The sequence below is a fragment of the Phacochoerus africanus genome, chromosome 6, assembly GCF_016906955.1.
Source record: "Phacochoerus africanus isolate WHEZ1 chromosome 6, ROS_Pafr_v1, whole genome shotgun sequence".
Taxonomy (NCBI): domain Eukaryota; kingdom Metazoa; phylum Chordata; class Mammalia; order Artiodactyla; family Suidae; genus Phacochoerus; species Phacochoerus africanus.
In genome coordinates this window covers 15,748,091-15,769,265 of record NC_062549.1, presented here as the reverse complement: position 1 = coordinate 15,769,265, position 21,175 = coordinate 15,748,091, and the positions used below count along the sequence as shown (strand labels likewise).

The 21,175-nt window shown below is 51.0% G+C and overlaps 1 protein-coding gene and 1 long non-coding RNA gene across 3 annotated transcripts in view; one reads left to right on the top strand and one right to left on the bottom strand.

Moving 5' to 3' along the window:
* The window catches only part of LOC125129050 (uncharacterized), an 84,696-nt gene that overhangs the window by 20,636 nt on the left and 42,885 nt on the right, over window positions 1-21,175 (top strand). The window lies entirely within an intron of this gene.
* On the bottom strand, window positions 9,095-17,507 carry KLHL38 (kelch like family member 38). 2 transcript variants are annotated; one of them, XM_047783307.1, is made up of 4 exons: window positions 17,260-17,507; window positions 15,233-16,822; window positions 11,249-11,354; window positions 9,095-10,200 (listed from the first exon to the last, which is right to left on the bottom strand). In XM_047783307.1, the coding sequence occupies exons 2-4, from the start codon at window positions 16,583-16,585 to the stop codon at window positions 9,911-9,913; spliced, it is 1,749 nt and encodes a 582-aa protein (XP_047639263.1). In that variant the 5' UTR covers window positions 16,586-16,822; window positions 17,260-17,507; the 3' UTR covers window positions 9,095-9,910. The 2 variants fall into 2 exon arrangements, with proteins under 2 accessions (XP_047639263.1, XP_047639262.1); XM_047783306.1 differs by having other exon boundaries at window positions 17,284-17,507.

The window sequence follows — 21,175 nt, the reverse complement described above, 5'->3', positions numbered from 1 at the left end:
ACATAAATGGTGATAATGGCTAACTCACAGACAGCATTTGTGTCTAATAATTCAGTTAATCCTCTCAAAAACTCCATAAGGAGGCAGGTGTTATTGTAGTCCCCATTTCGGAGATGAGGAAACTGAGGATCAGAGAGGTAGGTTAATTTTCCCAGGGCCACACAGCCACACACGTTGGCTCCATCTGTGCTCTCATCCACTCAGACACTGCCTTACAGGGTCCTCCACAGACGTGGAAGTTCACCACACAAGCCATTATTAGAGGTGCTTTCACTGGTGGCTGAGGAGTTTTAAAAGGGTTTCTGATTGAAGGGTCCCTAAGATCTCGTAAGGGAGACAGACTGTAGGCAAAATTACGGATCCATGGGACCTGTGTCAGCCCCTGGGCAAGGGACACTGCTCTGGATGAGGAGGCCACGCTGTCTCGGAGTTTTCACCTCCCGACTGGCAGCCCCATGGCATCCTTCCCTTCCTTTTGTTTTGCGCTTCTCTGCTGATGACATAGGCATCCCGTAGGTCAGCCAGGCCAGCATCTGCACTCTCTCTTCCTTGCTCCCCACCTCCTCCTCTGCATCCAGTTAGTGTCCAGCTCCATGTGGATTCTGCTGCCTTGCTTCCTAACTCCTCGCTGTCATGTCAGTGGCCACAGTGCATCATGGGATGGGAATGGCAGCCCATCTGCTCTCTGGACTTCTCCATCCTTCCGCTGGCTGCCTGCAGAGTGATCTTCCTGCAGCATCAGCCTCTGGATAGAGAACATGCCCTCCCCATGGCCAGTTAATCCCCTCCTCACACAGACCCCATGCTCACCACCCCACCAACCATCTTTCTCTTTTTTGCTGCATCCTCAAAGCCTGGACATTCATTCATTCATTCATTCAACAAATCTTTGTCCTTTGCCTTTTCCGTGTCAGGAACCAGGGAACCAGGGAACCACGGCAGATTTGTTCTCCATCCATGTGGTACTTCCACGGGGGTGAGGGTGTCAATCAACTGAACCCCAGGAAGCAAATAAAATAATGATGAGAAAAGGTATAAAGGAAATATGCAAGGGGTGGGAAAGAATAATGCAGTGGAGTGGGTAGAGGCTATTTTGGATAAGGTTTCAGCAAAAGTGCTGAGGAGATGCTGGACAGGAGCTGAGCCAGGTCATTTAGGTACAGTGCTTAGCGGGTGGGCAAGCACCATCAGTCATTGTCACTCATGGACTCGTGCATTCAGCAAACATTTTCGGAGGGCTAATGGTTACCCCTGTGTGCACAGACCCTGGTGGTCTCTGTCTCGAGTGGAGAATTATCTGGGATCTCTCAAAGCCATTAGCATTCTTAGTTTTGCCCTTACGATAAGTTAAGCCAAATAAATCTATACCCAAAGTAGGGATTAATTCTGTTTTCTTCGCTAACATGCCCCGAAAGATAAGGGTCTCAAGAGGCTCCACTAATGAATTCTATTTTCTCCTTGGTCTTATCTTGAGTATAGAGGTCTCCAAATTGCTTCCCTTCCAGCCCCTTTCAGAGGATTTTGACTTTGCCATTGCCCTGAGGTGGCCTCTTGTCTCCGAGTGTGGGTAGGGCCAGCGGGTCTTCTGGGGAAACCGCAGAGACCACCTCTGATTTCGAATAGGACGCGCGTCTTCCTAACTTACAAACACCTGGTACTCTGGACGCTCTTGCCTCCAAGCACCGTGTTCTGGACCAGCAGCTTGTTCTGGGAGCGTTGCTGGAGAATTCTGGACCTCATGCGCTGGAATTCTAATTAAATCAAACAAGTGAAATGAAGAGGAAAGAGAAAACAAAACCCAAATTCCCCACATGAGGAGAATGACGTTGCACTTGAACGGGAGCCTAGAATTCCTCTAAGATTGCGTGAGAGCTGACATTTCAGAGACCAGACTCCCTCCCTCCCGCACCCTCAGCGCTGGCTTCTGCTGTAAGGTGCAGCCTCTCACAGCATCCCCCCAAAGGCCTATGTTGGCAAGACCGAGAAGGAGACATTGTGGTGACATGGTGCCAACGGCCTAGTTCTCTTAGATCCCCGCTCACGCCTGACCCTGGCCTTGTCCTCACGGACTCTGACTCTTTCTTGATTGGCGTGTGGCAACAATTGCGCACCTTGGACTTGGGGACGCCACTCAGAAGCTGTGTCTTGTAGACATCGGCCTTGAAGTCTGTTGAAGAGTTGCTAGTCCCTGTGGCATCGTTTACTGCAGCCCAACCAATACACGTTTACGGAGTGTCTTCTCAGGCGTTGTCCCCGCCCACGAGATGCCCCTGACAAAAGGGGGACATGAGGAGGAGTCAGTGTCACGGTGCCCAGCCCGGGGCAGAGGGCCGCGAGCCCTCATCAAGGATGCCTTCTTGGGGGAGATGCTCTCTGCAGGGGACTGGATCATGCCTCCCGCCAAATTCATGTCAACGCGGATGCTCAGAGTGGGACCTTATTTGGAAATAGGGTCTTTGTAGATGTAATGAGTTAAGGATCAAGATGCAATCATGTAGATTAGGGTGGGCCTCAAACTCAGTAAGAGACAGAGGAGGACATGCAGAGAAGGTCTCATGGTGATGGAAGCAGACTTGGGAGTGATGCAGCTGCCAGCCGAGCAAAGGCCAAGTTTTCCAGAAGCTGGGAGAGACAAGGAAAGATACTTCCTCAGAGGCTTCTGAGCAGGCCCAGCCCTGCCTACACCGTGATTTGGGGTTTCCAGGCTCCAGAACACTGAGAAGCAAATTTCTGTTGTTTGAAGACACCGACTTTGTGGTGGTTTGTTGTGGCAGCATTGGGAGCAACACAGTGTCTGAGCTGAGTCCTGGAAGGACAAGTGTTGGGGTCTCCCCACCTCTCTCCCGTCCTTTTGAGCACATCCAGTTGGCAGAACTCCACTGGCCTGTGCCGTTGGTGACAGCAGGAGCCTCATTCGCCTCTTGTTCAGTCCGTGACCCTCACGTTCACCACCGTGCCTGGCCTGGAGGTTTCTGGGCCGCATTTGTTGAATGCCTAACAGCAGTCTGTGAGTCACCGAGTGAGAGAGAGCGGTGCTGTCAGAGGAGGCCCCACTAACAAGATGCAGGAGTCGGGTCCGCAGCTGTGAGAAGCTGGGGCAGCCGCAGGGACGGGGCTGTTTGGGGCTGTCCGGTCAAGGGCACGGCCTTGGTCAAAGTGGGTATTGAGGGAACTTTTTCATCGGGGACGAGCAGACTGGCTGGTAGTGAAGACAGGGAGCAGGAGTGGATAGGGAGGAAGGGACAGGAACTTGACCGTGTCCATTGCCCACTTGATGTCAGACACTGTACTGTCTGTTAATGGCCATCATCTTTCTTGTTCTCCGGACACTCCCTCCGGTTGGTAAAAGTCCGCCCATTTCCTAGAGGTGGAACCTGAGGCTCAGCGAGGTCAAGTAACGTGTCAAAAGTTGCACTGCCAGTGAGTGGCAGACCCGGCATCCAGGCCCAGGTCTCTTCTGCTCCTACGTTTGTATTCTCTGCGGCACAACGTGCTGCTTCCACGACACGATTGCTGGGAAGGGAGGGTAGTCGGGGGCCCCTGAGGCTGGGAAGGGCTGCAGTGCCTTCCAAGTCCAGATGACTGGCGGGGGGATTCTCTGAAAAATGATCCACGAGGACAGAGGGCCCGCCGAGTTCTGGGGATCTGGGTCATCTGCAGGCCACCAGCTGCGCCCCTTTGAACAGTGGTCTCGGGGTGAGGATCAGTGTCATTTTCTCCCTCACCGTCTTTCACACCACTCCAGTCTGTGCTGTTCCTTGTTCTCAGATAGATCTGCAGTAATCGTTTTTAAAGCTTTGACACCATTGGGGTTCTTCCTTGACGTAACCCCCAGTTTACCTGATAATTAAGCCTTTGTTCTCACCCAGAGCAGCATAGACAGCCCAGTGGTATTTAAAACCCGTTCACTTGTGCAAGCCATTCATTCATTCCACCAACATGTTGGCACCGTCTGTGTGCCAGGTACTGATTAAACTTGACCTACAGGTTCACAGGGCACCAAGACTCTATCTTTGGGTCCCCTTTCATCTCCATTCAACAGGTCTCTATGCTACAGCGTGAAAGGAACTAGAATAAAGGGAAGCAGGGAGGGAGGTGGGTAGAAAGGCTGGAGAGGGCTCCACGGAGGAGGTAAAGGCCAAGGAAGAGTTCAGTGGGTGGGGCTGGGGAAGACATCATAGCAGAAGTAGCATGTGCAAAGGCCCGGGGGCCTGACATGTGTGTCTCACAGGAGCTGGGAGGGAAAGGCAATGCCAGACGTCCTGAGGACATAGTGGGTTTTTTTGTTTTGTTTTGTTTTGTCTTTCTCTCTTTTTTAGGGCCGCACCTGCGGCATATGGAGGTTCCCAGGCTAGGGGTCAAATCGGAGCTGCAGCCACCGGCCCACACCAGAGCCACAGCAACGTGGGATCCAAGCTGCGTATGAGACCTACACCACAGCTCACGGCAACGCTGGATCCCTAAGCCACTGAGCAAGGCCAGGGATCGAACCTGCGTCCCCATGGATGCCAGTCAGGTTCATTAACCGCTGAGCCATGACGGGAACTCCCCAGAGTGTGTGAGTAAAGCCAGTCATAGTCTTTGCCCTCTGGGATGTCGCAGAGTCTTGTTGTAGGTGGTGAAGGTAAACTCACCCTCCATTGGAACTGGGTATTTAAGACGTGGATACTCAGAACTTGCTCTTATTCACCAGACAGAGTGGATTCGGGAGAGGGAGGGGCAGGATCACAAGGAGGAGACCACTTGGCGGGGAGACTGGCGGCTCACGGGGTCTCACCTTCAGAGCGACCACTGCTCACGGGGAGAGAGGCGGCAGAGCCTGCAAGGGCTGGGGCCAGGATGCCAGCAACTCTGTCCCACTGGGACCATGTTACTGTGCCAGGGGACACCATGCAGTGTCTGCTGGCCATGTCCCAGTCTGTGATTAGCCTGATGGCAGCCTCAGCCCTGCAGACCCTCTTCCCAGGCGCCCGCTGGGAGTCAGTCGGGTCTGGGGGCGTGTTCAGTGCTGGAGCAGCCTCTCCAGGGCCCACTTACCACTCCCTGTGCCTCGGTCTCTTCCCTCCAGCACTCTTTTCTCTGCTGGCTCCTCTCCTGCTCACTGGTGTGTGTTGGGAGACAGGGTGTTTGATGTTTTTGATAATGTGTTCTTGCTTAGCCCTCAGTCCCTGTCACCCCCCCCTTTCCTGTTGCCTGTAGAGATGATTAGTCAGGCTGGTTGACATTTTTCTACTTAAAATGTTTCGGTTTAACTGCTGCTGGCTAAATATATTTTGACCTCAGCCCTGGACTGTGGCTCTCTCCTCAGCCAGGGAGACCAAGGAAGCTTTGTGCCAAAACCTTCTCCCTCTTTCGTTTTGGACTGAGATCATCCTCGGCAGGTTGGATAGGATCCCTCGTGTCCTGAGGGTCGCTTTGCAGCCCAGGTCAGATGTGGGGCCCGGTGTGTGAATGCACCTGTCAGAGGCATCTGACTGATGCACAGAGCTGGCCTGCCACGTGTGTCCTAATGTGTTTGGCCCTGGTGCCATCTTTCTTTATAAATCCCAGCAGGCAGTTTACATAGTTCTTCTGTGCCCCAGGGAGACTTGGATGAGTTCTGAGTAGCCACAAACTCTGGCAGCTTATTAAATATTGGACTGAGACGAAGGGAAAAGAAAGTCAAGGCATTAGCAAGTCTCTGACAGAAGGATTTTTGGAGGCCACGGGAGGAGTTTATAGATGGCAAGACGCCTGCTTCTAATTCCAGGCAAATAGATCCCTCTGGACAAAGCCCTTCACCCTGCAGCTTGGCCGAGTAGGCTGTGCCACCTGGACTCGCTAAACTCAGTTCAGGATGGGGGAGGGGAGGGAAAGGGGGAAGGACAGAGTGCCCCCTTAGCAGAGGGTCTGGGGGCTTAAACCAGTGCCTGTGTACACATCCTCCTGAGTTTGAGGTGGAGACCCCGGAGATGGTGGGAGTCAGCCTCTATGTTCATTCACTCATCATATGTTTATTGAGGACCTGCATACCTGGGGCTGACACTGAGCCCAGCCCCGGTTGTGGGAATGCAGAAGAAAATGGGACAGATCTAAAGCTCTAAACATCTGTGATCAGATTATCACAAATAAGGGTCTCAAAGTGGATGTATCGAGACAAGGGGGGCATCTAATAGAGCTGACCCAGGCTGGGGTTGGTGGTGGGGGGCATGGAAGGCCTTCTTGATGCAGTGACTTTTAATCTAACGTGTCAGGTCGAAATTGAAGGTGATGAGGTGAGAGACGTGTATCAGGAAGGAACAAGAGCACGTGCAAAGGTGGAGTTCCCATCGTGGTTCAGTGGTTAACGAACCCGACTAGAAACCATGGGGTTGTGGGTTTGATCCCTGGCCTCGCTCAGTGGGTTAAGGATCTGGCATTGCTGTGAGCTGTGGTGTAGGTCGCAGACACGGCTCGGATCCCGCGTTACTGTGGCTGCGGCGTAGGCTGGTTGCTATAGTTTCAATTGGACCCCTGGCCTGGGAACCTCCGTATGCCATGGGTGTGGCCCTAAAAAGACAAATTAAAAAAAAAAAAAAAAAAGCACGTGCAAAGGTCCTGAGGCAAGAGAGATGAGGGGCACTACTAAAGGATGGCTGAAGCAGAGATGACTGCAGGGTGGGGGAAGAGGAGTCACAAAAGACAAGGCCAGAGCAAAAGGCAGCTGCTGGGTCATCAGAGGCCCTAGAGTCTAGATAAGGGATCAGGGGCTTCATGCAGAGGTCCCTGGGAAGGCCGTGTCATTGTTTTAAGCAGGAAAGCAACATGATCATTTCTGTGCTTTGAAAAGATTACCTGTTATTTGAGGAACGATCAGAGGGACAGCAGTGGAAGCAGCGAATCTACTAGGAGGCTGGCAGGCGGTGAGAATGGCTTGCACTCAGAGAAGCAGCAGTGAACAAAGAGGGACTGGAGGTATTTGTGGGTTATTTTGGGGGTGTCACGGACAGGACCTGTTGATGGATCAGAAGAGGGCCGTCAGGGAAGGCATCTCTGAGCAGAGGCTTGAGGGAGGTGAGGCAGGGCGAATCACGTGGTTGTGATCTGGGGCCAGGGTTTCCAGGTGGAGGGCACAGCCGGCGTGGAAACAGCTGGAGACCAGCCTGGGAAGTGTGAGCCTGGAGGCTACAGCTGGGCGAGGGGGCGGGATGTGGTGGGCGATGAGACCAGGGGAGCAGGGTGGGCGCAGGGCCAGTGGGGGGCAATCTTGCAGGTCCCTGCAGGTGGTCTGAGACAGCTGAGAAGGCTTTGGAGGGAACGGGAGACTGGCCTGTTCTGACTTGCTTTGGTAAATGATCACACAGGCTGCTGTGTTGAGAGGAGGTTCAGGGGACGAAGGTGGAAGCGGAGGTCAGTGAAGACATGATCCCTAAGCGTTCACCTGAGACAAGGTGGCGGCTGGGACCAGAGGCTGAGCTGTGGGTGGTGACGCTGCTGGGCTCTGGATATTTCCGGAACACATGGAGTGGAGTGTTGAGAAAGAGCCAAGAGTAGTGGCCAAGGCTCTGGGCCTGAGACACTGGGAGAAGGTGGTGTTCTGGGCCAGGATGGAGAAGCCCATGGGAGGAGTTGTCTTAGAAAAGCGTGATCTTGAACATGTTTCGTTTGCAGTATCTACTTAGCATCACCGTGGAGAGGAAGGGCGGGCAGTGGGGTCTGGAATGAGAGACAGCTTGTGAGTGGTAGGGAAAGCCAGGCAGGGAGCGAGAGGAGAACCAAAAAATTCTCAAGGCTGAGCACTAGTGTTAATAAACCACCACTGATTAGCCAGGAAAATCAGGAGACAAGAAGGAATGGCAAGGAGAAGGAAGAGAGGCCAGCATGAGTGGGTGTCCCGGAGGCACAGAGAGGACAAAGACGACGGAAGGGTCCTCTTCCTTCAGGACAGAAGGAGGGTCCTCAATGCTGCTGATGGTCAGGTCGGCTGAGGGGTAAAGATGGGCTGTCCGGGTAGGCACTGTAGGAGTCACTGGTTACCTTACAAGCATAGTTCAGAGTTCCCATCATGGCGCAGCGGAAACAAATCTGACTAGGAACCATGAGGTTGCGGGTTTGATCCCTGGCCTCGCTCAGTGGGTTAAGGATCCGGTGTTGCCGTGAGCTGTGGTGTAGGTCACAGATGCGGCTCAGATCCCGCGTTGCTGTGGCGATGGTGTAGGCCAGCAGCTGTAGCTCCAATTCAACCCCTAGCCTGGGACTCTCCATATGCCGAGGGTGTGGCCTTAAAAATAAAAAAAAATTAGGCGTTACAAGTACAGTTTCAGGGAGGGGTGGGATTGAGAGCCTGAAATGGAGAGGTTCAAAGAGAAGAGGTTGGAGTAAGGCCAGCCAGACGCTCTGGGGACAGCGTGGAAGATGAGCAGTGGGGGCTGACTGTCTGGGGAGGGTGTCTGGATCACAGCCAGGTGGTCTGGGGAGCTGAGCAGAGCTTCAGACCCCAGTGGGAGAAAAAGTGCAAAAAAAAAAAAAATACAAACTACGAAGAAAGGAAAAGTCCAGAACGTGGACCTGGAGAGCTGGCCGGGGTGGAAGGCTTCAGCTTGGGGGCACTCTGGTGCCTGGCTCAGGGCAGCAAGACTCATCCCAGAGGCTTCCATTGGTCGGGAGGGGACTCTACCTACCCTGGGCTGGGGCAGGTCTGGGGGGACAGGATGGGGAAGAGACCAGCACAGGACGGTCTCCAGTGCTGAGAAGGGTGGTGGTTCTCCACCTGACTGCCAGTCATTGCAATGAACTGGGATGCTTTTCAACAATGCAGAGCCCTGGCCCCGCCTCTGGGAATCCCTGTCTGTCCATCTTGATTGGGGCTCCGCCCCATTTTCAAACATCTTCCCAGGTGATTGTAGTGTGCCCCTAGCTTCAACTGATTCCTGAGTTTGGGACCGAGCCAGTGTGGGAGGCACTGTGAGATAAAGAGGGCCACGGGGAAAGTCAGCCCTGGCATTGGAAGGGCTGTAATCTCTGAAAGAATTTGTTGGCTTTCCTCAGGAAAGCAATTCTCGTAACATTTACCAAAATGAAAATCGTGATTAATTCTGCAGGTTTATAGCTCGCTGGAGGCTGGAGAAAAACATCATTTGGCATCAGAAACAAACTTTATTCCAGTGGTGCAGATACTTTTGCAAACACTAGCAACTGTTTGCATACTCTCCTGGAGTTCCAATGCGCTACGTTCTAGAAGGTAGAGGAACATGGGCTCAGCCAGTTGCTCTTTCTGCCGCCTGGACCAGATGCTTCCAGGGACCCCTTTGGGTGTCTTCACCCTCTTGTTCCTAATGGCCATGATCTTCTGGGCAGATGTGGTTCTTATCGGCCCGGCATTTCTTGCTTTGGGGAACCACTTCTGTCCCATTAGGTGCAGTCTGGCAGTTTTATCAGCGACAGTCGTTAACCCCACCTCTGCCTGTGGAGACAGAATCCAGGTCAAGCTCACTTGCACAGTCTCGGGAAGCACAGTCTACAGTCTCTGGAAGTATTGCGGGAGACAGGGAATTCAAAAAGAACCAATCGGCATTGTTTTGGGGAGGGGGCGTTTCTATGGATAAGAGTAAAGTTCCTTCCTAAAGGTGCCAGATTGCTAGACTTTCTGTTACATTTCCTCACACTGGATAAAGAGGCTAAAGAAGCTTGTTTGCAGAATAAAGCCTAATGGCAATGAGGTAGAGAAGGAGGGAGGGAGGGAGGAAGGGAGAGAGGAAAGACAGACACAGAGATACAGAGACAGAGAGTTCTGTGAACAGTAGGCTTGGTCTCAGGACTCCAGGCTCTAGAACTTTCAGTCCTGAGAGCTCTCCCTGCACCCTTTCAGAGTTAAGCTCTTGAAATTGGGTTCTGTCTCTTGCCGTAAGAGCATCGCGACTAAGCCAGGTGGCTTCTCAGTTTCTCACGGGCCTCAGGGGACCGTGACAGAGTGGGGGACGCATTGGAGAGTGAGGCAGGCGTGGTCAAAGAGCTTGTGTGGCAGCTGGCCCTGGGACGTCCAGGTGTCTGTCTCGGGGTCATAGCAGTCAAAGGAGGCCAGGTCCTCGATGCTGCAGTCCGTGGTCAGCCGCCGCCCGCCCGTCACGTAGAGCTTCTTCCCCATCACCGCCGCCCCGTGGTGCATCCTCCGGTCTTTCATGTCCGCACATTTGACGAATTTGTTGGACTGGGGGTCGTAAGCAAGGATCCTCCGCGTGTAACCTGAAAGCCAAGGGGCATATCGACCAGGTCAGCGATACTCATTTGGAACTGGAGACGAGCAGCCGGGAGACCTGTCCGACCTCTGCCAGCACCTACCTCTGAGGCTGGACTCTCAACTGAAGCAGGGAATGTTTCATGAACCCGCCCAAGGTCTCGTGTATGGCAGAGCCGGGGTTTGGACCCAGATCCGTCTGACCCTAGTCTCTACATCGTAGAGAGCAGCGATGCCACGGGCCTTCTCAGCCTTGTTAGCTTTTGATTTTTTTTTTTTTTAATTATTGTATGGTTGATTTACAATATATTTGTTTCGGGTATGCAGCAAAGTGGTTCAATTACATTCAGTTACACAAAATATTAAGTATAGTTCCCTGTGCTATACAGGTCTTTGTTGTGTATCTATTTTATATATAGTAGTGTGTGTATGTTATTCCTAAATTCCTAAATACGCTCATCCAAGCGTTTTAACAGTCCAATGAAGGAGCTTTTGGGAACTCAAAAGTGGGTCCCCACAACAGCCCTATCTGGTGGGTACTTTTAGGAGCCACATTGTGCAAGTCAGCAAAAAGATGCACAAAGAGGTTAATAACTTGCCTCAGAATATAGAGCCAGTTAGTGGCAGAGTCAGGATTTGAACCCACATCCATCTGACCACCCTCCCCCGCGACCAGCCCTCGTAACCGTAACGTTATACTGCAGTTACGGAGAAATGATCCCTAAGCAGCTCATCTTATTTACAACAGCAAATGTTTTTTGACGGTTTGCGCCGGGTCTGGGATCGTGCTGAGAGGTTTAGAGACGTGAGCACTATTTTATGCTCGCAACTCTATGAAATAGGTATGATTTTATTCCTTGTTTGCAGATAAATAGAGAAATTTCTGGATGAGGAGAGAGCTTTGTTAAGCTGTCCACCCCCCCCCCCCCCCCGGCCATGGGCTGGGTGTGCTTTAAAAAAAAAAACTGTCCCAGAGAACATCTGTCTATCCGCGACGCTTTTGCCGTGGGAGAGGCCACGTTGGTGTCCCGCTCTCCATCCTCTGCTCAAACTCACCTCCCACGATGACGATCCGCTCCCCCAGCACCACGGCGGGCGCACAGACGTTCTTGATCATTCTCGTCTCCATTTTGAACCACGTGTTTCTGGAAATGTGATAAACCTGAGGGAGAGATATATAATCATGGCATTTCATTTTAAAGTGTGCTGCATGGTTTCCCCCCCCCCTTTTTTTTTAAGGTTAGAGGTGTACTTTTTTAAAAAAAATTTTTTTATCGTAGTTGATTTACATGTTCTGTCAGTTAAGTGCTGCATGTTTTTAAGAGACAGAAGAAGTGATTAAGTGGGCGAAAGAGCAGTGATTTCTTTTTCTTTCCACTTTTTTTTTCCAGTCCTGACAATGTAGCTATATTACGATCAACAAATAAAATATAACTAAATACGAGAAAGAAGGTTGTTATTCGAAATTGGTCTTTATGTGTCCCCATGAGATCGGTAGCTGTGTGTCTATAGGACAGACCATGTGTTATGTGTTTGTCGCATGTGTTTGCTTAGCTTGCTTCGAACGTGTCTTCTCCTGCCCGTGAAAAATGGAGCAACTTGGATGTGCATAATACCAGTGATTTTTAAATCATTTTTATTTCTGGCTCATGTTTAAATTTCTAACTGTTCCAGTGTATCTAAGAAGGTCTTAAGGCCAAGAATAAATTCGGGGCTAAATGAGGAAGGCTTTTGAACCATTCCTGCCTGAAAGCCATTAGCATCGTAGGAAAAAAGGAAGCATGAGAAAAGGAGGAAATGGCAAAGGGTGGGGGCAGGATTCCTTGGCCTTGGTCTGAAATGGAAGCAAGTCATGATTCCCCAGAGCATGTTCTCCTGTTAAATCCCTCAGTGGAAAGTTCAAGTGTCCAATGTCAATTAGTTCATTAATTAACAAAGTTTAGCACCAGAGATATAGGATGGACTTCACATATAAGAAAAGAAGGAATGAATATATTCCAGGATTCTTCACTAGAAATTCTTTCTATAGAAACTATAATTGCCACCATGTCAAAGGCCTTATATTTTATCTTTTCACTAGATTTGATCTTCACAACCATCCTATGATGTAGATATCATTAGTTGTCTCCATTTTTCAGATTAGACCATTGAGGCTGAAAGAGGTTAAGTGACATGCCCAAGGTCACATAGCTAGAGTGGCAGAAGGTCTGGTCTGGTCGAAGCCAGAGTCCATGCTTTTGTCCATCCACACTCTTGCCTCTGCTCGGGTAAAGGCTTTTGATGCCCTTGAAGTTGGTGAAGCATAGAGGGGGCTAAAGCTGGAGACGAGGGCAACCACATGGCTGTCAAGCCCTGTAGTCTCCTCTGCATATCTATAGGTGACACTCTAGAAATTGAGATCCATGGAGGAAAAGGAAACACTGGTTGCATTTTACTTGAGTCATTGCCTCCTGGCTTTCTGTTCTCTATCAGCGTTGGTGATGGTTTCAAAAGTAAACATTTGCTTCCCATCTTATGATAGGTTGAGGCAAGGATAACAAAGGATGGTCTTTGACCCGTGGAGGAAATGATACTTTGTTATGGTCAAGGATTTGCTTAACGTCATCCAGCAACAGGGGTAGAAAGAAGGCTAGGTAGCAAGGGACACGTACACACAATTTGCACAGTATCCCCACAGCGGTAGAGTTCTTCAAAGAATGCTTGCATGCAGATAAACCATCCGTGAAGAAATCTTTGAACCTATGCCTGAAAATCCAGCCTGCCCCATCAAGTAACCCCAAGCATTCATCCTGAGCTATATCTGAATGAGTACAAATTTCCATTACAGAGCTAGTGCTAGGCAGATAAGAAGGGCTTCCAAATGAATACTTGCCCCATTTTTTCCTTCTCAGGACTGCGGTGGAAAAGGATCATTCACGTATTTTTTTTTTTCCGTTTTGTTTTTTTTGGCTCCCCCCCCACACCTGTGGCTTATGGAAGTTGAAATTGGAGCTGCAGCTGCCAGCCTATACCATAGCCACAGCAACGCCAGGTCTGAGATGCATATGTGACCTACACCGCAGCTTGTGTAAGTACTGGATCCTTAACCCACTGAGGGAGGCCAGGGATCAAACCTACATCCTCATGGATACTAGTTGAGTTCTTAACCCATTGATCCACAGTGGGAACTCCATTGTTGATTGGCTTTTTAAGAGTCTTGTTTGATTGTCCTATGCATTTTTCTTTTCTTTTTTTTTACCCTTATGCAAACTTTTAACGAAGGTTTTTTTTTTTTTTTTTTGGTCCTTTTTAAAAATCAAAAGTAAAGTTGATTTACAATCTATGTATTCCTTGTTGAGGTAGTTTTTTGGAGCTTTGTATTTATTCTTAGGAATTGCTAACAATTTTATAATTGTTAGCATATTTATGGACTTTCTTTTGAAATACAGTTTTTAAAGCAGTAAGGGAACCAACTATAATGGCAAAAATGAAAATCATGTAAAAATATATATGTGTGTGTGTGTATACATATATGTGTGTGTGTATATATATATATATATATATAAAAGAGGTAAGGGGGACTCTAGCTTTACATAGAAGCACTTTATTACACCTGTGGTTTGTGGCCAGAGCTTGTGGGTTGGGGGGCAGCAGAACATGTCTCTCTTGGCTCAAGTGAATGAGTGGGATTTGGAACAGACTAGAATGGTCTGCCTAGATATTCAGGAAAGAGCCAAAAATATGGTATGGAGAAGTGAAGGAAAGCAAAAAACAAGAAAAGAATTAAATCAGAATTGTCATTGTTCTGTCTCCTCTGGCACCGGCTCAGCCCACTCCACCATCATCCCTCCCCTGCGCCTCAAGAAGCTTCTCCCAGTGCTCCTCCTTTGTCCACTCAGGCCTCTGCCAGGCCCTTCTCCACAAAGCATCCAGAGGGAACTTCTACAAGTGAAAATCGACTACCTCCCAACCCTGTTACCCTCAGGCTTGAACCCCAATTCCTTGACGAGGCCTGGAAAGCCCTGCCAGATCAGCCTCGTCTTTGCAAACACCCATCACCTAAAAATGTTCTGGAATTTCTGTAGGAGGGGGGCAGGGGCAGCAGTCTGGATGGAGGGGGTTGCCCAGGGTGGCTTGGGGCTGCCGATGGAGATTACGGGGGGACCAACCACCCCCAGCTCGGCCTCGGTGCCCAAGCTTTCTCCCCCTTCCTCTGGGTCACAACCACGCTCACTCTTGGTTCCTCCAGGCAATGGACTGTGCCCTTTTTCCCGCTTCAGGGCCTTTGTGTTGGCGGATCATCTTTAAAGAGAGACTCGTTATTGAAGGTTTTCGTATCTTTAGGTGAGCTGCAGAGACTAGGACTTGCATAAAGCTGGGAAACACCCAGTATCTGAGATTTTGATCTTTCTTAATCACGTTTCTCAGAGAGCTTGTTAGTGACATTAGCACCCCCTGTTATTGAAGGCGGGGGTCCCCAACCTGGCTGTGCCTTCGACTGTCCCGTAAACTTTTGTAAACTGTAGACCCCAGAGGTAGCAGGTCTGAGGTTGGGTCTCAGGGGATTTGGTGACAGACTGTGGACCAGTGCGGGAAATCTTTTAAGGCCTTGCTGATTTAGGTTAGAAGCAGCTACAATATCCCTAAAGGACTTCATGATCTGGCATCCAGTGTGTCCTGGCTAGAACCTTTAGAAGCCTCTGATGTACCTTTGTATGTATTAATCTTACACAAAAAGATTTCATACATGGATAAAATCTGGCTGAACTTTAACTAAGTCCTTCCTTCCCTCTTTTTTCCTGCCCCTGCAAATGGCAAGTGTGTATGTATATATGAATGTATGTGAGTACATGCATGGATGTATACGCGCATTTGTGTCATGACACATACATGGTGTACATGGATGTTGTGTGAATGTATATGTGTGTGTGCATGCATTTGTGTGTGTCTATATGGATGAGTGTGTATGAGTGTGTGCTCAAGTGAGTGTGTGCATGTGCACGTGTGCATGTGCATGTGTGTGTGTGTGTGTGTGTAGGCAAGATGAGAAGGACCAATTACCTGGATAAGGCGCACGGGGTTCTGCATGACGTCCTCTCCCCCAAAAAGGTACAGTCTTTGGTCTTTCACAGCGACGGCAGGGTGGAGCACGCCCACCGGCATGGGGGCCATCCTCTCCCAGACGTTGCTGATGCTGTCATATCTCTCCATGGAGCCCAGGACCTCGTGCCCTTCTCCAATCCCCCCGATGGCGAAGATGAAGTTCTTGTGGGCCGTGCTTCTATGGGAGTAGCGGGCCGCCAGCATGGGCGGCCCCGGCCTCCACTGGTTGAGCTTCAGGGAGAAGACGTACACGCTGTGGCTGGGCTCGCTCTTCCCCGCGCCCACGGCCATGCCTCCCAGCAGGTAGACGCTGCGGTGCAGGGTGACGGCCGAGGCCTTATACAGCCGGGCCGGGAGTTTGGCGAGGCTCCGCCATTGGCCGCTCCGTGCGTCATACAGCAGGACGTCCCTGGTGGTCTGCTGGTTGTCCTTCCTTCCACCCAAGAGGAGGAGGAAATCTTGGTAAGAGTTTCTTGGGGGGACGTGCCAGAGCAGTTGGAGGTCCGGGGCGCTGGGGGTGCTGTGCAAGGAGAACATCTGCCTCCTGGCCGTCTCCAGGATGGTCCGGCATGGGGGCGAGGACTGCAGGAGGGCGTCGTTGGCGATGAAGTGGTGGAAGAAGGCCGGGTGGACGTACTGAAGCCTGACCTGCCTGAACAGCTCCTGCACGTGTCGCTTCCGGGCCTGGAGGTCATGCTTGATCCAGACCATGAGGGCCTCAAACACCTTCTCCTCCTCCCCACAGAGCCCATCGTCTCCCAGATAGTCTCGCAATTCCAAGGCACAGAGCTCCTTCAGATCAGCCGACGCGGCCACCTCTGGGAAGTGTGTCAAGGCCACCTCCCGGGCTTTCCTCCTGAGGGGCTCACAACTGAAGACCTCAGAGAGTCTGACCATGCCCAGGCAGTTGCCGGGGGTCAGCTGGCTCTGGAGGTAGGAGGAGCAGGCCTCAAGCAGCTTGGGGTACTGCAGCATGGAGGCCGCCTCCATCAAGGGCAGGACGGTTTCCGCTGTGATGCGCGCCTCGCCCGTGTACACGTACAAGATGATGCGCTCCAGAGTGGCAGAGTCGATGCCTTTCAGCTGGACTTTGGCCTCCCGGCTCTCGCGGAAGTTGCTGCAGAACATGGCCCTGAAGTAGGGGCTGCTGGAGGCCAGCACGGTGCGGTGGCAGGGGGCCTCCCAGGGCCCCGTGCAGATGCTCACGTCAGTCAGGATCCTGCTTTGCCTCAGGCGGTTGAGCTGCCTCAACAAGTCAGAGGAGAAGTCATGGTCTTTGAAGAGCAGCCCATCCGGCGACTCCTCGTCCATCCTACAAAGACGGGGAGAAGTCCCCAGAGGGAGCACGTGCTGGAGGGTTTAGCTGTGGTGGCCCCAAGACTTAGGGCCGCTGCATCCCTTCACCAGGATGCTGTGGGTATCGCCACGATTGTTGCTTAGCGACACTGGAAAGGGAGACCCCCTGCAGCCTGGGCCTCACAGCAGACACCCCTCTCTTTGGTTAGGAGCACTCTCAAAGGTAACAGGCAAATAGCATCTGCGGATAATCTGAGAAACACAAGAAAAAGAAGAAGACAGTTGGATAAGTCGGGCAAAACTGAAGGTGGCCAGTGGTCACGGGCTGAAATGTTAGCCTGAAGCAAGGTGACAGTCTGTGCATTTGATCAGCAAAGTCTGCGCACTTTTCCCCAGATTGGTTCTCAGCACATCTCTTATTTGGTAAACTCATCTGAACATCTTGCTGGGCGTTTGTCCTTCCCTAAGGATGTCACTGTGGGGGCGTGGCCCTCTGGCAACCAAACAAATGGGGGATGAAAGTGGACCTTGGCGATTTTTTTTTTTAACATGACTTCACAGAATCTTTTGGGGTTTGTTTTTAAAATGAGATACGTAGAAAGCACAGACCAAACAATGCCCTGGATGGGATTTATTGGATGACATCTGGCCATCTACCTGCAGAAGAATGAAACATTAGAATTATTTACCTTGTTGTGTGAGGAGACACCCACCTGATGCCTGGTCCGGCTGGTCCCTCCGGAGAGTGTCCACCTCTGGCTCCAAATGAAACCGTAAAGCCAGGCCTTTCCTTCAGCTGGCAAAGGATTTGTCCTGGGAGAATTCCGGATTTGTTTATGTTGAAGGCACTGTCACAGTTTTCTAGAGCTTTGTGCAAGAACGGCTGGGCAGGGAGACAGTGTATACATTCCAGGGCTAAGAATAGTTGCATATGTACTTTCCACTGTTATGACATGTGACTTGCCAGTTGCCTTTTGCAGCAACCCAAGGGCCAGCGGGGCCGGCGCATGCCCACATGCCCTGTTTCCTTGGCAAGTGTTTACATCGGCAGAAATAGATCTGGAGGGACGCTTCTCTTAGAGAAGACTTTGCTGCCCACTTGGACCCATCCCTCGTCCCTCGTCCTAAAAGAGCCCGGAATTCTAGATGTCTGTAAACAGGTTGTTGTGACCTGGGGAGAGTGGCTGAAGATAGTTCTGGGCAAGGAGAAGGTGGCGGATGGTCACAGGGACGCCAGAACATGGGTCCAAGCGTGGTGTCTATGGGTCTCTATTTCCTATGTCTGCTGGCAGAATCACTGGAGAGGCCTGTGAGTTCCTCCTCCAGGCCCCAGGGTCATGGTATCTATGAGGAAAATAAATTTTTTGTTTTTGCCTTTTTTTAGGGTTGCACCTGTGGCATATGGAGGTTCCCAGGCTAGGGGTCAAATCGGAGCTGTAGCTCCTGGCTTACACCACAACCACAGCCACGTGGGATCCAAGCCTCATCTGTTACCTACACCACAGCTCGTGGCAACGCCGGATCCTTCACCCACTGAGCAAGGCCAGGGATGGAACCCGGGTCCCCCTGGATACTAGCCAGGTTCTTTAACCGCTGAGCCACAACAGGAACTCCGAAAATTGTTTTTAACATGGGCGGAGCACCTCAGACTTTCCAGACTTGGGAAAGACCAAACCTGTCTTGTTCTTCCTTGTCACAGGGGCTTCTGGTTTAAAGTGGCAGAAGGGCAGTTCTCCTGCAGGTCAGACTTGCTTCTCACAGACCGCTGCTGACTGCTCTGCAGTTAGATTTTTGGAGTTCAAGCTTGCTTTTCTGTTCTATTTTTCCATTTTTCTTTCTTTTTTTTTCCCATCAGGGAGGCTTGAGCTAGAGGAAGAAGGCAGGTATATTGCCCCAGGAGGAGACGGGGGAGGGGTGAGGCAGTGGGGGGAGAGAGAGAGGGAGAGAGAGGGGAGGGGAGATGGAATAAAGAGGAGGGGGGAGGGGCGAGGGAAGAGGAAGAGGAGGAGGTGGGAGAACGGGAACAAGGATGATGGGGTAGGAAGCAGCCTCCAGCTGGGAGAATTAGAACCCAGGTGGAGAGCTATAGAACCAGCAAAGATGAGTTAAAGGGACCCAGGTCTGTCCCGCCCCTGCCCCTGCGGAGGTCCTGATTGAGCGCAGCCGCAGCGAATGGCAGGGAAGCCCAGCTTTCTCTCCTTCTCGAATCTTGCTTGGACGTTTGCAGCAGCCTCCTGTGCTGATTGTCCCCCTCGCTCCTCCAGTACATTCACCCTGTCTCCGCCAGAGTCACCCTGAGGAGGCAGATCAGAACCTGCCAGTCCCCTGCTTCCTGCCTTCAGCGGCTCCTGCTGTCTGTAGGATGAAGTCCAGACTCCTTAGCAGGAGTCAGGCTGGTCTCCTGCCCACCTCCAGAACCATCTCCTGCCACTTCCCTGTCCCACCTACAGTTTTGACTCTGGCTCCATTAGATAACTTGCAGATCCTTCTATGTGTCTGGTCCCTGTTGGGGAGGCTGGGCTGGGCTGGCCTCTTGGCCAGAGCATGGGGGGGTGGCAGGGGGGGGAGTGTCTCTCATAATTGCAGGTCACAGAGCAGATCATGCCCAGAAGCACCTAGAAAATCAAAGTCAGGAAGGCATACCCATCACATGTCATTGGGGCCAGGGGCCTGGAGGCCAGAATTAGGAGCAGTTCTGACCCAAGAGGGTCAGAGACCCTTGGAGGTACAAGCCCGGAGCTGGAGAGAGGAGCTGTGACTCTTCCTGTGCTTCTGAGCCGGGCTGGGGACGTAACGAGCCACTAGGCACATTCCTTGAAGGGCCGGAGGTCCTTCTCTGTGTGCTTCTGGGCCTTTGCACGTGCTCTTCCCTTTGCCATGCTTTCCGTTTTCACTTCTGAATTCCTCTGCATCCTTCAAAACTTGATTTGTGTATCAGCATCTCTGAAGGTCTTCCTTGACCCGCTCAGGACTCAGCACTCCTCTGTACCGTTTCTGCTCCCTCGACACACGTCTAATAGCACATGCCTCATACCCTCATTGCAATCGTGTTTGCCCGTGCATGTCCCTCTTGTTAGAATGGAAGTGTCTGGACAGCAAGAACCGTGTCTTCATTGCTTCTTTCTCCCCAGTGCCAAGCACGAGCCTGATGCACGGTGGGAAAATTATCTACCTGGCAGAATGGAGACGAGGCAAAGAGGAGCTCCGCTGGGTACACGTCATGCTTCCACCTGCCGTACAGGTTTAGCAGGGCTGCCACGTACAGCTCAGGGTGTATCTATTAGACGGCAGTGCAGATGGTGCTCTGCAGTGGCCCCCATGTCCCTCGTGTTCATTTAATCCACTACCATGACGAAAGGCCAGTGATTGCTTTTGCCGCAGAGTGAGAATTAAGTTCAACGTTGGGAACTGAACTTTGGAGGTATTTCCAACTCCAAAGCTAGTGCTTTAGTCCTTGGCCTCAAGGAAAAATAATTTCCTTGTTGCTCTGACATGCCTGTATTTTTTCTCTTCCAGCCAGTGGGCAAGCCAAGAGCTTGTGAGGGCCACGGGCAGGGATTTCTGAGAGGGCACGAACATGGTGCCACCCGCGGGTGGGAATCTTGGAGCGTCCCCTACATTTGTTCCCTAACTAATTAGACCTTCTGGAGTCCAGCCCTGTCAGGTTTCAGACGAGCCCTGGTGTGTAGCGTCAGTGTCTGACCAACTTTAATAAATCCTTTAGATTCTAAAGTCTAGGAAAAAACAAAAACAAAAACAGGCCCCGTTCAGTTGGCCTGGGCTGCTAGGCGAATTCTGGCTCTACGTTAAATGTCAGGAAAAGACCCAAATAGAGTCACAGTGTTTACTTCCAAGCAAACACACACACATAACACTAAGCCTTGACCGAAAAGCCGATCCACCACCCCCACGCAACCCCAACTGGCCACTTGCAGTTTATAAATCTGTTCGTCTCCCAGATTTAATGCTCTTTGTCTTAACTTTATGTCCTGGCCTTCTTAGATGCCTCGGTTTAGGATCTGAACATATGGGAACCTAAGATAAATGAGGACTTTCAGCTCCTTTCCCCTCCTTAGGTTGAAAGTTGGTGTCTTAAGGAGTCAAGAGTCGGGCTTTGCAGCATGAAGACTTGGGAAAATCTTGACATTTCCTCTTGGCATTTGCATGGTCTTGGGCAAGTAACATTGTTTTATTGAAGGATAAGTGATTTAAAATATTGTATTTGTTTCAGGTTATTGCATAGTGATTCAGTATTTTTGTAGATGATACTCCACTTAAAGTTATGACAAAATAATGCTGTACAGTATCTCCTTGTTGCTTATTTATTTTATATGTAGCCGTTTGCCCCTCTAATCTCATGTCCCTATTTTGCCCCTCCTCCTTTCGGGCTCCCTTTGGTAACCACTCCTCCAGCCTCAGTTTCTCCATCTGTTAAATGGGCATAACCTTGTCACAGAGACTTAAACGATCGGAAGCATCTAGTAAAGTGCCTGACACAATGTAGGTTCAGTCAGTCGTGGTTAGTATTATGCTATTACTCTGAAAATAATCTCATTCGGGGAGTTCCCGTCGTGGCGCAGTGGTTAACGAATCCGACTAGGAACC

Excerpts from the sequence above, each read along its gene's own strand:
- KLHL38 (XM_047783307.1), bottom strand. The coding sequence starts at position 16,585 with ATGGACGAGGAGTCGCCGGATGGGCTGCTCTTCAAAGACCATGACTTC. Across the intron at positions 11,355-15,232 it reads ACCCCGTGCGCCTTATCCAG|GTTTATCACATTTCCAGAAA; the intron begins GTAATTGGTCCT and ends TCTCTCCCTCAG. Across the intron at positions 10,201-11,248 it reads GCGGATCGTCATCGTGGGAG|GTTACACGCGGAGGATCCTT; the intron begins GTGAGTTTGAGC and ends CTTGGCTTTCAG.